Here is a 13,983-nt window from a genome sequence, read left to right on the forward strand (position 1 = left end):
CCTACAGATACACACACACACATGTGCACACACACACACACACATGCACACACATGCACACACACACACTTTTTATTAAATGTAAAAAAAAGCATACATCAGTATGATTGCTGGGCATGTGGAAATAATTTATGAACCCTTGCAAAAACTCTGCTTTCCATTCATGGGTCTGTGAACCACAGGTTGATATGGACTAATATGGGCAGTAAATGCCCCAATAGGTTGTACCTTGTGTGTTTTGAAGTGGACCTAAGCTCTGGGAGACTCCATCTCCCAGGACTCTCTACTGCAACTTCCTCAGACACCTCCCACTTCCTTTGTGGGAGGTGTCAGAGGGAGAATAAAAGAGGAGAGAAGCATAGGTTTTGGCACCCTTTTTCCCCTAACTTAGACAGAGTTTTGATCCCTGCCTAGCTAGCCAGAGATCCAACTTTCCCTGGCTTTCCTAAACTTTCCCTTCCTAACACTAAATAAACCTATCTAACTTTCCCTGCAGACTAGCCTGATTTAATCTGCTCTCTAGAATACCTACAAAGATCCCTGGTCAATTTCCCTACCAAGCAGGCTCCCCCCCCCCACCTTCCTCCCTTTCCTTCCCCTCCTTTTTCCTTACATCAACAACCTCCTACCACGAGAGCAATGAACTTAAGTCAAATTTAGATTTCTTGGCTCACGTTCTCAAATCACAGTGATCAAATGTGGTTCCTGTCTTTTTTCATTGGATTGTAAGCTCCTTGAGGGCAGAGACTTTGTATCCTGAGTGCTTAGCACAAGATGGATGCTTTAAAAATATTTCTCAATTGCTGGATTGATTTTCTCCTAGGTGTCAGTAAAACTCTCTGTGGTGGTTGTCCAAGGACATATGGTTTCAGAAGGCGTACTACTCTACGGCCAACAACATTTCTACATCTGTGAGAACTTTACTCTCTCTCCCCTTGGTGATGTCTACTGTACCAAGCACTGCTTGTCCAAGTGAGTATCTATGTTCTTTCTAGTCAGAGATCACATATCACAGAGATCTCACGAGGCTCCTAATAGAGTTTTAACCTGCAAGTGGTTGCAAAGATAGAACTAAGGCCAGACTGGCTCACATTTTTCTACCTGCTTTTGTTCCTATTTTTCCTAATTTGGGTTAAAACTGAGGCAAAAAGCTGGATGGAAAAGGAGCTAAAGATGAAGGATGCTTTGGAACTATATGTCCTAAACATCTATGTAGTTTCTACAAAGGTGAAATTTAATTGGCTGCTTATGGCATGCATTCTGATATATAATGAATCACAATGTAAAGAGGAGCTTTTCTTTAGCTTATTTTCAGATTAAATGAGTTTAATTTTGAAGATTTTTATCATGAATATTTTCTAGAAGATAAGAAATAGTTTATGGGGTATCTTTGAAAATTCTCATACTCACCTAAAAAGTAATAGGATAAAGTAACTTTTCTTCATTCTTCTCCATTCCTGAAACTGAGCATCATACTCTCCTACTGTGGTTTACAATCTTTGATGTGTGAAATAAGTTAAATTAAATTGAAGATTAACTCATCTCTCTATTGTAAAAATTCCTTTCCCCCAGAAAAGCCTGAGAAAACATAAAATATCTCGACCGTGGCACATTAACAGGGAAAGGAAAGACTCTAAATACTGTCCCTCTCCCCCACACTACTAGTCCCTACTAGCTTTTCCACAAACTCAGCATTCCATCTCCTGTTTCCTTGTTATTTCACTAATAATCTCTGATCACTGAGGACAGGAAATTTGTTTATTTCTCTAGTGCCTTGCAAAGTGCCTTGATTTTGGAAGGGCTTAATATTTTCTTAGTTGAATATTCACTTGACATTTAGTATCCCTGCCAACATCAACATCAGAGTCAGTACATTTCTTTTTTTTTAATTTTTTTAAATTTAAAACCCTTACCTTCCATCCTGGAGTCAATACTGTGTATTAGCTCCAAGACAGAAGAGTGGTAAAGGCTAGGCAATGGGGGTCAAGTGACTTGCCCAGGGTCACACAACTAGAAAGTGGCTGAGGCCAGATTTGAATCTAGGACCTCCCATCTCTAGGCCTGGTTCTCAATACACTGAGCTGCCCAGCTGCCCCCAGAATCAGTATATTTCTATGAATCTGGAAACACTGTGTTCTTCAGAAGACATATAGCAGATGGTTCCTTCCTTCAGGAGCATACAATCGATATATAAGTAACAGATTGTGGCATACATGTTAAGACTTCAAGGAGTTCAGAGACATGGGCTACTTTGTCTCACTTGCACACCTATGAAGGCTTCCTAGCAAAGGTGGAATTTGAATTTAACCTTGAAAGATGGACAAAGTTTTGATAGCCAGACATAACACATGTCTAGGGAATTGAGGCAGAGGAGAACCAGTCATGTCTTTACAGTAATAATTCATGATTTATTTATTTAGCTTACACAATGCCCTTTGATGACATGCCCTGCCCTCATCATTTAAAGACCAAAAGAGTATTGCTGCAAATTCCTAAGGTCTATTTATCAAGATAATTGCAGATTTGCATGGCTTCTAAAAAAAACATCCAAAAATCTTCAGCAAAATCTAGTTCTTGCCTCTTTTAAAAAACCCGAAATTCCAGCTTATTCAAAGAGCAAATGTTCTCTGGCATCTGAGTCTTAACTATTGGAGACCAGGCTTAAACAGCTGAAAACTGTGAAAGCTTTTAATAGTTCATTTTCATAACTTTAGATTGATAGGAAGCAGGAATTGAAGGAGAAGAGAAGGAAAAAGGGGAAATGAGGCAACATAGGGAGTCAGTCTACCTAAACTCTTTGATTCAGATTGCTTGAAGATGTTTGGCATTCTCTCCTTTGTTAATCCCCATCTTTTATTTATATGAACGTTCATTTAAAAACTCTTTTGTTGTACCACTTGATGAAAGTCCTATCTGTTTCTCCAAGGCAGTAGGGATCGTAATTAATACTTGGCGCACTCCTACCATCTTATTGCTCATGTTTTATTGATACTGATCAATATTGAAAATGGGTTTGTAGACTTGGCTTTCTCAAAATATTATGAGCAGTCTCCATTTTAGCTGTAGAGATAGCTTGCACAGGTGAAGACTAGAATGAGCTACTGCTTCACTTTTTCAGCTCTGGTTTAAATCCAGTTAGTACTAGATAATATCTTATTAATCTGATAAATTACATTCATGAGATAATTCTAATAATGATCAAATTAATTGTTTCTGGATTTAAAATAGAAGTCAAATTGCCGAATACAGATAATTACCTAATCTGCAACAACAAAGGATAAATATTATGAATGGAAATATAATCTCTAAAAGTAGAGTTAGGAAAGAGAGCAAAAATATATTCTTATTTTGGAATGTGTTTGGAGAATTTTATTAGTTTTCTTATTAGGGTATAATTTTTAGCCAACCTATTCAAACAGGTGATTGTAATTTAGGAAGACAGTCAAAAATTATCTACAATGACAATTGATTCATACTCTCTTACTGGAACAAATAATTGGATACACTGTCCATTCCATTGTTTCTAAGTATATGAAAACAACCCTATTAGAAATCAAATCTTTAAAAACTGAACAACTTTTTTTTTCTAAGAGAAGAATGAACTAGATCCAAATTTGGATTGGAAACTTAAAAATTTTGACTCTTCCATCAAAAACAGCATTACTAATGGATCCTTTGGTGATTACAAGTATTCTTGCTATGATTGTCTGTGGGCCTACTCTGATGAATTCTCATGTATTTTTATATAAATCATGATGCATGAGGAAGCTATTGGAATTAGTTTGTGGTAGGTCCATTTCGTTAATTTGAATGCAACACCACATTAGTAGTGCAATGGATTTGATGCTTTTCTATGCAACTCATACCATCCAATTTATTATCGTAGGGGTCTATGAACTCTTTTAAAACGAATGTTTTCTTGTTGTTGCAAAAGTTAATAATTTTAGATAATTTTCTCCTAGCATCAGGTCTGATTTTTTAAAAACTGCATCCATGGCACAGCATGGATGTCACTTGTGCCAATTATGTGTTCCAGGGATAGCAGAATTAAAATCATTATTGTTAGCAAACTCAATCAAGACAATAGGTAAAATCATTTTGGAAGTTATTTGGTGGTACCATGACAACCAATCATGGCAAAGAATTGTGAACAACAGCCAATTAAATTTGGCTTCAGCTATATAAGGAAAGCCATAGGCACATCTGTTCCTTTTAACTTACTGCCCTCAAGGGAAATGAACTCACATTCATTTCTTCAAAGTCCCAGAAGATGGCATTGAGAAAGAGGTTTAAACATAGTTGTACTAATAACATTATACTAGGCAAAACTCCAGTTCTGACTCACTTTTGTGACAACCCTTTTGAGGTCAGTCAGACAATTAATTATATGTATTTCAGAATTGTTTTCATACTCTAAACAGTTCCTCCATAGTATATTAATATAGTTTATATGTAACATGCAAATTCTCCTAGCAGTTCTACCTAGATTTTCTCTTTTATATATCTCTAATGTAGGAAGAAGAAGTTTTGATTTGAAATCAGAAGGCCTAGGTTTCATTCCTAGCTCTCTTTCTTCTACCAGTAATGTAATATTGGGAAAGACGTCTTCTAAACAGGGCTAATAAAAATATCCACACTGTTTATCTCACTGGGGGTTGCTGAGGAAGATCATATTAAACAATGTATGATAAATCTTTTACAAACTATTAAATACTAAATACATTAAGCATTATTATTAGTACAGTCATTAGACATTCTCATATAATTATTGAAAGTATTCATTGGGCAAGTGGGATATCATTCCTAGAGAATGTTCTACTTGTGCTGAAGGAAATGGCAGAAGGAATATTCTTTCATACCACATTCCTTTGGGTTTTCCAAAGATTGCCTATTTAGTTCTTTAAATATTAGATAATATAAGAATAATAACTCCCTTTTATATAGTACTTTAGAGTTATAAAGCACCTGATCCCCATCATCTCATTTGATCCCCACAACAAGTGGAGTAGATAGTGAAATATTATTCTCCCCATTTTACAAAAGGAGTAAGTAAGGCTCATAGAGATTAGACGATTAGCTCTAAGTCTTATAGCTATTAAGTGACAAAACTAGGGCTGAACCTCTGATTCAAAATTCCACGTATCTGCCATTTTTCAATTTTGCCTCCCATAGATATGTAGTACCACTGAGAAAAAACTAACCTGTATTTATACCTTGTAAGGATAAACCTCTATGTTGAGCTAAGTGATTGTTAAGATTTGCACAAACACGACAACAATCAGGAAACACTGTATTATATAGGATAGCATTGGTGAAGGTTTTCAAGTTTGGGTGCCCAAACTGCAACTTCAAATTGCCTGTGAGTCCCCTGCATTGCCCCCAGAGAGTGAGAGAGAAAGTGTTCACTTTGGGTGGCTAAAAAGAGGGATGGGGCATGCAAAAATGTCCTTGGGCACTTGGAAAAGGGGGAATGGAACAGCTCCCCCCTTGTCAGCTTGGCATGTGTGCCAATACTTTGCCAAGGCTGATATAGGATATGGTTCTTCTAGATGAACTAATAATTCATGTCACTTTCTTGTGAAGGATATCATAAAGGAGATTCATACATCAAATGATTTTTAATGGTACTTTCAGGTCAAGGTTCCTACACTACAGAATTTTCACACTACTTGTTTAAGGTTCAAATTCCATAGAGTGAGTTTGGTTAATGCCCATGAATTTCCTAGAGTCTGATTGCCCCAGAACAAACTGATAGGATTAGATTTCTGGACCTGGGGGTGAAGACCAATCTTGAAATTTGCTGTTGAAATCATCAAAGTTCAGCAATGACTCTTTTCCACAGATCTTGATCTACTTTCCAGTCTCCCAGATGAATGTATCTCCAAAAAACCAGACTGTTAGCAGCAAAAGTTCCAAAACCAATGACTTATCTTTTCCTTAAAAAATCTACTTCTCTCTCTGATATTCCATTTCTGGTAATGACACAGCTATCCTCTAAAAACAAACAAACAAATAATAAAAGAAAGACCCAAAACTAGATTTTTTTCCTTCTCCCTCATCACCTTCACCATCTAATCATGGTCAAGAAATGATTGTTCCTTCTCTGCATGATATCACATATGTATGTTCTGTTCTCTCCCCATTAGGATCACAAAATATAGGCACTTACTGCTCACTAAATGGGTTATACTAATATTCTTCTAACCAACATCCTTGCTAGTATCTTCCTCTTCTAGTCCACCTGTTTAATCACTGTCATAATAATCATGTCCATGCATAGATATGACAAAGTTATTCTGCTTTTCAGAACCTTTCAGTGGCTTCCAAATGCCTATTGAAAATATCCACTCTCTAGTATGACCTTCAAAATCTTCAACAATCCAGTCCTATCCTATTTTTGTAGCATTACCACCGATCAATTCCTAAATTATTAAAATTCACCTTCCTTTAAGGACCAAGAGAGATAGGGACTTAAAAGATATTCAGGATTGTCAAAAGGCATATAAACTAGCCAAAAATGCCCTTTTCATTTCATTTATAACTCTTTTGGATCACAGAACCTTCTCATCAACTCTGTAAACAACCCTAACTGGTTTGTCCCTTATTCAAATCTATTCCTCAACTCAGTGAACTCCTCCGATAGTTTAATCTCCTCAGTTTCTTATAAATGGCTTATTAAGCCTAGATTCTTAAAGATGGATGGGATCTTAAAGATCATATCGGTCTAAATCTTTCATCTTTTATAAAAGAGAAATTTAGGTAGCTTTGTCCAAATTGCTTTATCTTTCTGCAAAAGAAATCTTTTTTTTTTAAAAATCATGTTGTAATTTTTTCCCATCCAAGTTAATGCATCTCCCTGAAATCAATCCAAAGATTTATTGACCTCATTTTAAGAACTCTTCCATTTATCCAAAACGTCCAAAAATTCCAATTTCCAAACATCAAAAATTTGACGTTCTAATGCTAAGGACTAGACCTATGATTTCATTGATATAAAACTCCTGAATTGGGCAATTCCATCTACCAGAACAGGATAGGCTTTTCTCCAAGACTTTTATCTCAGAAGGTTGTCTAGAACATTGAGAAGTTAAATAACTTCTTAGATCTTCTAGTCAATATGTATTAAGGTAGGACATGAACCCATTTCATTGGAGGTTAAAAAGAGACTATTAATTACATCACATAGCCTCTCATGCAACAAACTTTGGCATTCAAATATTGCTTCACAACATGTTTTAAGCCTACTTTTCCAGAATTATTACATGTTATTCTCTTTCCCATTCTCAACAATCTTGTACAACTGGTATTCTTGCATTTCCTTGAAAATGACATTGCAGCTTTCATTTCTATGCCTTTTCAGATTTTCCTAGAATATACTCCCTCTTTACCTCTGCCTCTTAGCTTCCTTCAAAGATCAACTCATTTGCTATCTAGTTCAAGAGACCTTTCTCCTTTTCCCTATACCCTATATCAATCAATCGATCAATCAATCATCAATCATTTTAAGGTATCTACTATGTTCCATGCCTCAATTTAGATCACTGTGTATTCCCATTAAGAGCAAGAGGAGTAGCAAGTACCTTCATTTTGAAGCACATCTCAGAATGCTGCCATTAGATACAGTAAAATAGGAGTACTGTCCAAAATAGTTGCCTTATGAAATTTCCAAACAAGTATGTTTCCACCAGAAAGAAAGAAAGAAAGAAAGAAAGAAAGAAAGAAAGAAAGAAAGAACGAAAGAGAGAAAGAGAGAAAGAGAGAGAGAGAGAGAGAGAGAGAGAGAAAGAGAGAGAAAGAAAGAAAAAGAAAGAAAGAAAAAGAAAGAAAGAAAGAAAAGAAAGAGAGAGAGAGTCAGAGAGAGAGAGAGAGAGAGAGAGACAGAGAGAGACAGAGAGAGAGAGAGTGAGAGAGAGAGAGAGAGAGAGAGACAGAGAGAGAGAGAGAGAGAGAGAGAGAGAGAGAGAGAGAGAGAGACAGAGACAGAGACAGAGAGAGAGAGAGGCCTAAATCATGAGCAGAACTTGTTTGACCAGGCACAAGTATCCAGAAATTAGAAATATTTAAGTAGGGCTCATCTCCTAAGTCAGTCAAGGACAGATTCTGGCACTGTGATGTATGCCTTTAATTGCTCAGTTGCATTAGTTTATACTCTAATAAACTCTCACACTTTAGGAAGATTATGTTGTATTCAAGACACTCAGGTGGTAGCAAAGGGAACAAGGCACTTGCTTCATCAAAGACTTAATATTTTTCGTTTGTTTTTTTTTTCTCTTTGATTTACAGACTATCCTATAATAGGGCTTCAACAGAAAGTCTACTTACATAGTATCGGGTGCTAATACTGAACTTTCCTACCTGTGTGTGGCATCAAATTTAGAAAACAACTCATGAAGCAAACTTTCTTGTAGATGAACCAACCTGTCTATTTCCCACTTATTTTATTTGAAGACTAAAATTATTTTTACTTTTATTTTTCTCCAGTATCAGTGATCCATTTATTTTCAACATGTGTAGCAAAGACCGGCCTTCAGATCATTATACTTGCCATCGATATTCCTATAGTGACATTAAGGAGATACATCTGATGCGTTTTCTTCTTCAGGTAGGAACCGGTCAAGGATACCACAATATGAATGTTACAAATGAATGTTTGTAGAAAGTAGCCTTTAATTTCAATTATTTTAAATATTCACAGATTTAAAAGGGCCATTTCAGTTACATTGGTCTAAGCAATATATAAATTCTATATGGGAATTATTTGAAGAGACTGGAGTTGTTTAACATAAACACAGGGGATAGGACAAATGTCTTCAAGTATTTGAGGGACTATTCTGTGAATAAGGGATTGGCTGTGTTCTGCTTAGCCCAAAACTAGAAATAATGGAGAGAAGTTGCAAACAAGGAAATTTATATTTAATATCAGGAAGAAATTCTAGGTAGTTGGAGCAATGCCAAAGTGAAATGATATACCTTAGGATGCCGTGGGATCCCCCTTCCTAGGGATTTTCAGGCAAAGCCTGGGTGATTATTTGTTAGATTTAATAGATCATGGACTCTCCTTCAGTTATAAATAAAAATGAATGACCTGAAGTTCTATCTAATTTCAAAATTCTCTGATTCCATAATTCTCAATGAATGCATTTTAGAGCTATCTTCTTAGCTGCCCGGGCAAACGCTCACAGTCCTAGATGTCCTTGTAAATCATAGATCCTATGCCATATGTCAGCTAACATTCCCCCTGCAATGAGGCCCTTTGACTCAAAAAGTGTAGTTTTTTAAAATCTCTGATCAAAAAAGTATGTTTTGACAACACTAGTCAGATGTCCTTCCCTAAAGACTTTCTTTGATATCTCAAAATAGTATGACTGTGACCCTGGGTTCCCCAAGGCCAGGTCAAAGTGGTAATCTCTGACAGATTTGATCAAATTTTATTGTTTTTGAGGGTGGGCTCACTTTAAGTACTTTGTAAAGTGATTCATTTTTCAATTTGGTTAAGACTAGATGGCTTCTGACGTCCTTTCCAACTCTGGTTTCCTATGATACTGTGACTATATGCCTTCCCAGAGAGAACTCAATTCAGTTTGAGAGGCTGTTCTATGAAAGAACAATTAGCTGTGTTCTGCTTGGCCCTATTATGCAAAACTAGAAATAATGAAGAGAAGTTGCAAACCAGTGAATTTCTACTTGATGTCAAGGAGAAGTTCCCAATATTTGGAACAATGCCCGAATGAGCTCAGTTCAAAGGGATCTAATGGCCAGACAGCTGGCTAATGGATAATGAATGTTTCTGACCACAGCAACCTATGAAACTATCTTCCGAGTCATAGTATGCATCAATGATGGGAGTACATATACCAACGAAATCAGATCTTTTTCAAGTCAAATCACAAGCTTTTAGCCAGTATCTACTATGTGCTGGGTATTATGTACAATGAAAAGCAAAAATAAACCAAAAAATAACGGTTTCTCCTCTCCTGGATTTTTTGTGATATTAAACTAAATCATAAATAAAGAAGGCTTAGAAATAGAAACCATTCCCTATGTATCCTGATGGTACTCCCTGAGGACAGTTGGTTGCCTGGATTCAGTTCCCACTAAAGAGAGTAGAAGAATCTGTCCAGAAGCCTAACTTCTATGTGATAAACTCTCATAAATTCATAAGTCTTAGTATGAAAGTATGAAGATGCTGTCCTTTTCAATCAAAAATTTATTAAGTGCCTGCTATGTGCCAGGCACTATGCTAAGCACAAAAATAGGTATAAAATAGTTGAAAAACAGACCCTGCCCTCAAGAAGCTTACAATCTAGTGGAGGAATCACAATCTAATGGACAATTTAATCCTGCCTCATCAAATAACTATCGTCAAAGACACTGCCTTAGAAGACACATACATAGTCTCTTTATCTGAAAGCGTGAAGCTCTGTACTTTGAGCATATAAGAAAGCCTTGGTGGCTCTTAGAACTATCTCAGCCTTCCCCATGATCACCATCAAATTCCTCAGATGGCTTCTCTTTTACAAATAGAGTAAGAGAGGAATTCAACCTTAGACAGACTAGAAACTGATGACTACACAAATCCTTGGCTTCTGATATAGATGGCACAGCACTCTGACATATTCCTGGTGACTTTTCAGCTTGTCTGCCATACAGAAGTTTATTCAGGAGTGAACTAACATTGTGAGGGAGTTCCCTCATTTTTATAGCCAATCTTTTTAATGGAAATAGCATCAGAGCTACAATAAAGCAAAAGAATAATACTAAAATGAAACCAAACATTAGTTAATTGCTACATTTTCTAGTATGGAAGGTATAAGCTTCATGAAATGGTGCATACATTGATAATACCCATCATGTTGGATATTTTGATTATTTATTTATCCATCCATTTATTTATTTATTTGTTATGCATTAGAGCTCATTGGATATATGTATATCCAGGGGTGACTATTATATAGTAACAAAAATATTCACTGCATTGTCCTTTTTTAAAATATAAGAACAAATACAAAATTCTGCTATTTAAATGTTAGGATCAAACAGTTATAGACCCATTTGAGTCTAAGAATATCCTCTACAAATATTCTCTTTATTACAAAAAATGTATTGGAAGCAATGTTGAGCTAATTTGTATCACTCCCACTGAAAACAATGTCTACAAGATTTACTGCTTGTGGGGGGAAAGTGCCATAAACAGAATAAGGAACTTTAGAAATATCATTTAATAGTCAAGAGATTTATATCTCATCAAAGAGAATTTAGCCTTTGGATGAGGTTCAGAGTTGGAGTTTCTTGCTTCATTTTAACAGAAATGTCTCATAGAACAATTGCAATTTCTAGGTAAGATGTGGAGATTATCAACAGAATCAGAGATGATAAGTGTGTTTTTCCTCATAAAATATAACCAGAATGAAACTGAGGCAAATTGATGTCTCATGGTCAAATTACCAAATATTCATTAGGCCAAATCCAAAGCTTTAAGTATATGTCTTGTTAATGGACAATTCTCTTACTATGGTCACCTTAAATTGAGAATTATGCTTCTAATATTAGGCTTCAAGTTTTTATTTACTGGTCTGGCTCTTGGTGAATATTATTTCATGAAAGTTCTCTCACAGAAGTACATAGGTATTAATGAATAAAAACAAGAAATGCAAGTTAATCACATAAATAACCCCTCTCATCCTTTTACATGTCTCATGACTCCCTTTATTCTAATAATAATTGCCAACATTTATATAGTTTTTTAAAGTTTGAAGTGTTATGAAAATGATATTTCATTTGGTCCTAGATTTGACATGGAAAGCGAAAATATGGCTCTTGCTTTATTCTTTAACTCAATTCATTTTAATTAATATTTAATGACCTCCACTGGTCATACAAAGACAAACATTCAAATGCAAAGAAAAGGCACTTACTAAGCGTCCACCATATTTCTAGCTCTTTGCTGGATTCTGGAAATACAAAGGAAAAAAATGAAAACAGCCCTGGCCCTTAAGGAACTTATATTATCCTTTCATCATCTAGATATCAATAAAGTCAGCAAAACTATTTTTTTAATAGGAGATTGCCTTGGAAATCTTCTTCAGAAATGGTTACTCCAAGTTTCTAGTCTTCCATAACAGTGAAAGGAACAAAGCCTTCAAGGGGTAAGTATTAAAGGTTTGTGAAATGGGATCTGGGGGCTGGGAGGAATGTTAAAGAAATTAGATAAATTAAACAAAATAGAATGAAACTGGAGGGAAACTGAGGACAAGTATATAATGATCATGTAGGACATGACAATGATAAACAACCTGTCCCAAAGTCTTATTCTGATGTCTCATATTGGCATGGAGAAAAGCTTGGTTTTTCTGCAGGTCATGGAGCTAAAGAGGGATTATCACTTGCACAGTACCCTTGTTAATATAGGAGAGGATTATCACTAGAAGACTGGCCAATGGGGAGAATGATTTTTTTGCGGTTGCCTCCTCCCAAGGCGGGAAGGGAGTTTTAATCTGTATAATAGTAAAAAAACTCATGGACTGAAGTAGTGAAGGAGAGATGATGCATTGCCCTCCCTCTCTGCCAATGATAGAAAATTGTGAAATGTCCTCAGATTTCAGTCATAAGGATCAGGCTAACTGTTTCCCTATGGCTGATCTGGAATAGTTTAGGGAATCCAGGACTGAAGGGAAAAACATGGACTACATGGCTAATTAATATCCCTTCTAGCCCTAAGACTTTCAGATTCTATTTCTTTACTCTTTACACTCAAATATTGAATATGTTCATTTTAAAACATTTAACTCAGGCCACTTAAATGCAGGTTTCTTTTTAAATCTTGTTGAATTGTTTCAATTAAATCTTTAATTTGAAAGAATTCTGAATAACACATGCTGTCTCCCATTTTTTTTTATAAAGAAGAAAGTCTGTTTTTTTTTTCTTTCTCACTTCTGTTTTCAAAATAGGCCACTTTGAGAAGACATATAGTCTCATACCATCTGCATTGTCTTCAAAATTCATCTCAGACTACAAATGATGCGTACACTCGCAGTAATGAACACCAAGCTCACTTTTTCTCCCTCTAATGCATTATCAAGAAGCATTACTTGCAGAGTGGACAGGGTCATAGAATCATTGATTTAGAACTGGGTGAGAATTTCAAGAGGTTTGAGAAAACCGAGGTCCAGGGAGGATGATGCTCAAGGTCACACTGTACATTGTAAAGCCAGGATTTGAACTCAGATTCTCTAACTCTACATTTATCTCTCTTCCCATCGTAAAAGTTTTAAAGTAAAAAATATGCAAGTTCATGACCTGTCCCAAATATGGACTAGCTGCAGAACCAGAGGCAGATATTTTACTCTCACATGCTCTAGTGTAATTCTCTAAGATTATTAAATGCAGATAAATGTTTGATTCACATCTGCATCATGGAGGGAGTTGTGATAAGGAGGGTGACTTCCCTATACTTAGGAAATCTTGCCTAAACAAGGAAAACAACAACAATAACAATAATGATCATAATAGAAGCACCGAGAGACTACCACTATAGTATATATTATTGTAGTAAAATAACATTTGATTTTATCCAGGTGTTCTGTCTCAATCAACAAATGACCAAGTACTCAAACCTCTCATGTACAGAATTCATTACTGAAGATAGAAATAGCTTTGAGAATTGTACCGTGAATGGTACAAAGCTACTATATTGTACTATTTATCAAAGTAGCTGAAATGTACATGAAAATGTTTAAGTGAAAATTTAAGGGGTTTAATGAAAGGAAACATCATGACTATAAGAATTTGCTACAAGTTTGGTGTAGTTGCTTGAAGCCAGTTCATATTCATATGGCTAAACTTGAAAAATAGTTGTGATTTGTCCATAAATACCATTAGAAAGAGAATTTTCACTTTGATGACTCTGAGAGAATAAGGATTTGTGATCTCCCACTTCTTCTATTCCACCATTACATTTGAGTTCATGCCTGAATACCCTGGAAA

At 35.8% G+C, this 13,983-nt stretch overlaps 1 protein-coding gene across 2 annotated transcripts in view; it reads left to right on the forward strand.

The window, feature by feature from the left end:
• The window catches only part of WDFY4 (WDFY family member 4), a 371,719-nt gene that overhangs the window by 239,062 nt on the left and 118,674 nt on the right, over window positions 1-13,983 (forward strand). For both annotated transcript variants that reach the window (XM_056800705.1, XM_007478602.3), the window contains exons 44-46: window positions 824-972; window positions 8,482-8,602; window positions 12,061-12,146. In XM_056800705.1, the coding sequence (XP_056656683.1) occupies window positions 824-972; window positions 8,482-8,602; window positions 12,061-12,146 (356 nt within the window). The remainder of the gene's footprint in view (window positions 1-823; window positions 973-8,481; window positions 8,603-12,060; window positions 12,147-13,983) is intronic.

The sequence above is a fragment of the Monodelphis domestica genome, chromosome 1 (genome assembly GCF_027887165.1).
Source record: "Monodelphis domestica isolate mMonDom1 chromosome 1, mMonDom1.pri, whole genome shotgun sequence".
Lineage (NCBI taxonomy): Eukaryota > Metazoa > Chordata > Mammalia > Didelphimorphia > Didelphidae > Monodelphis > Monodelphis domestica.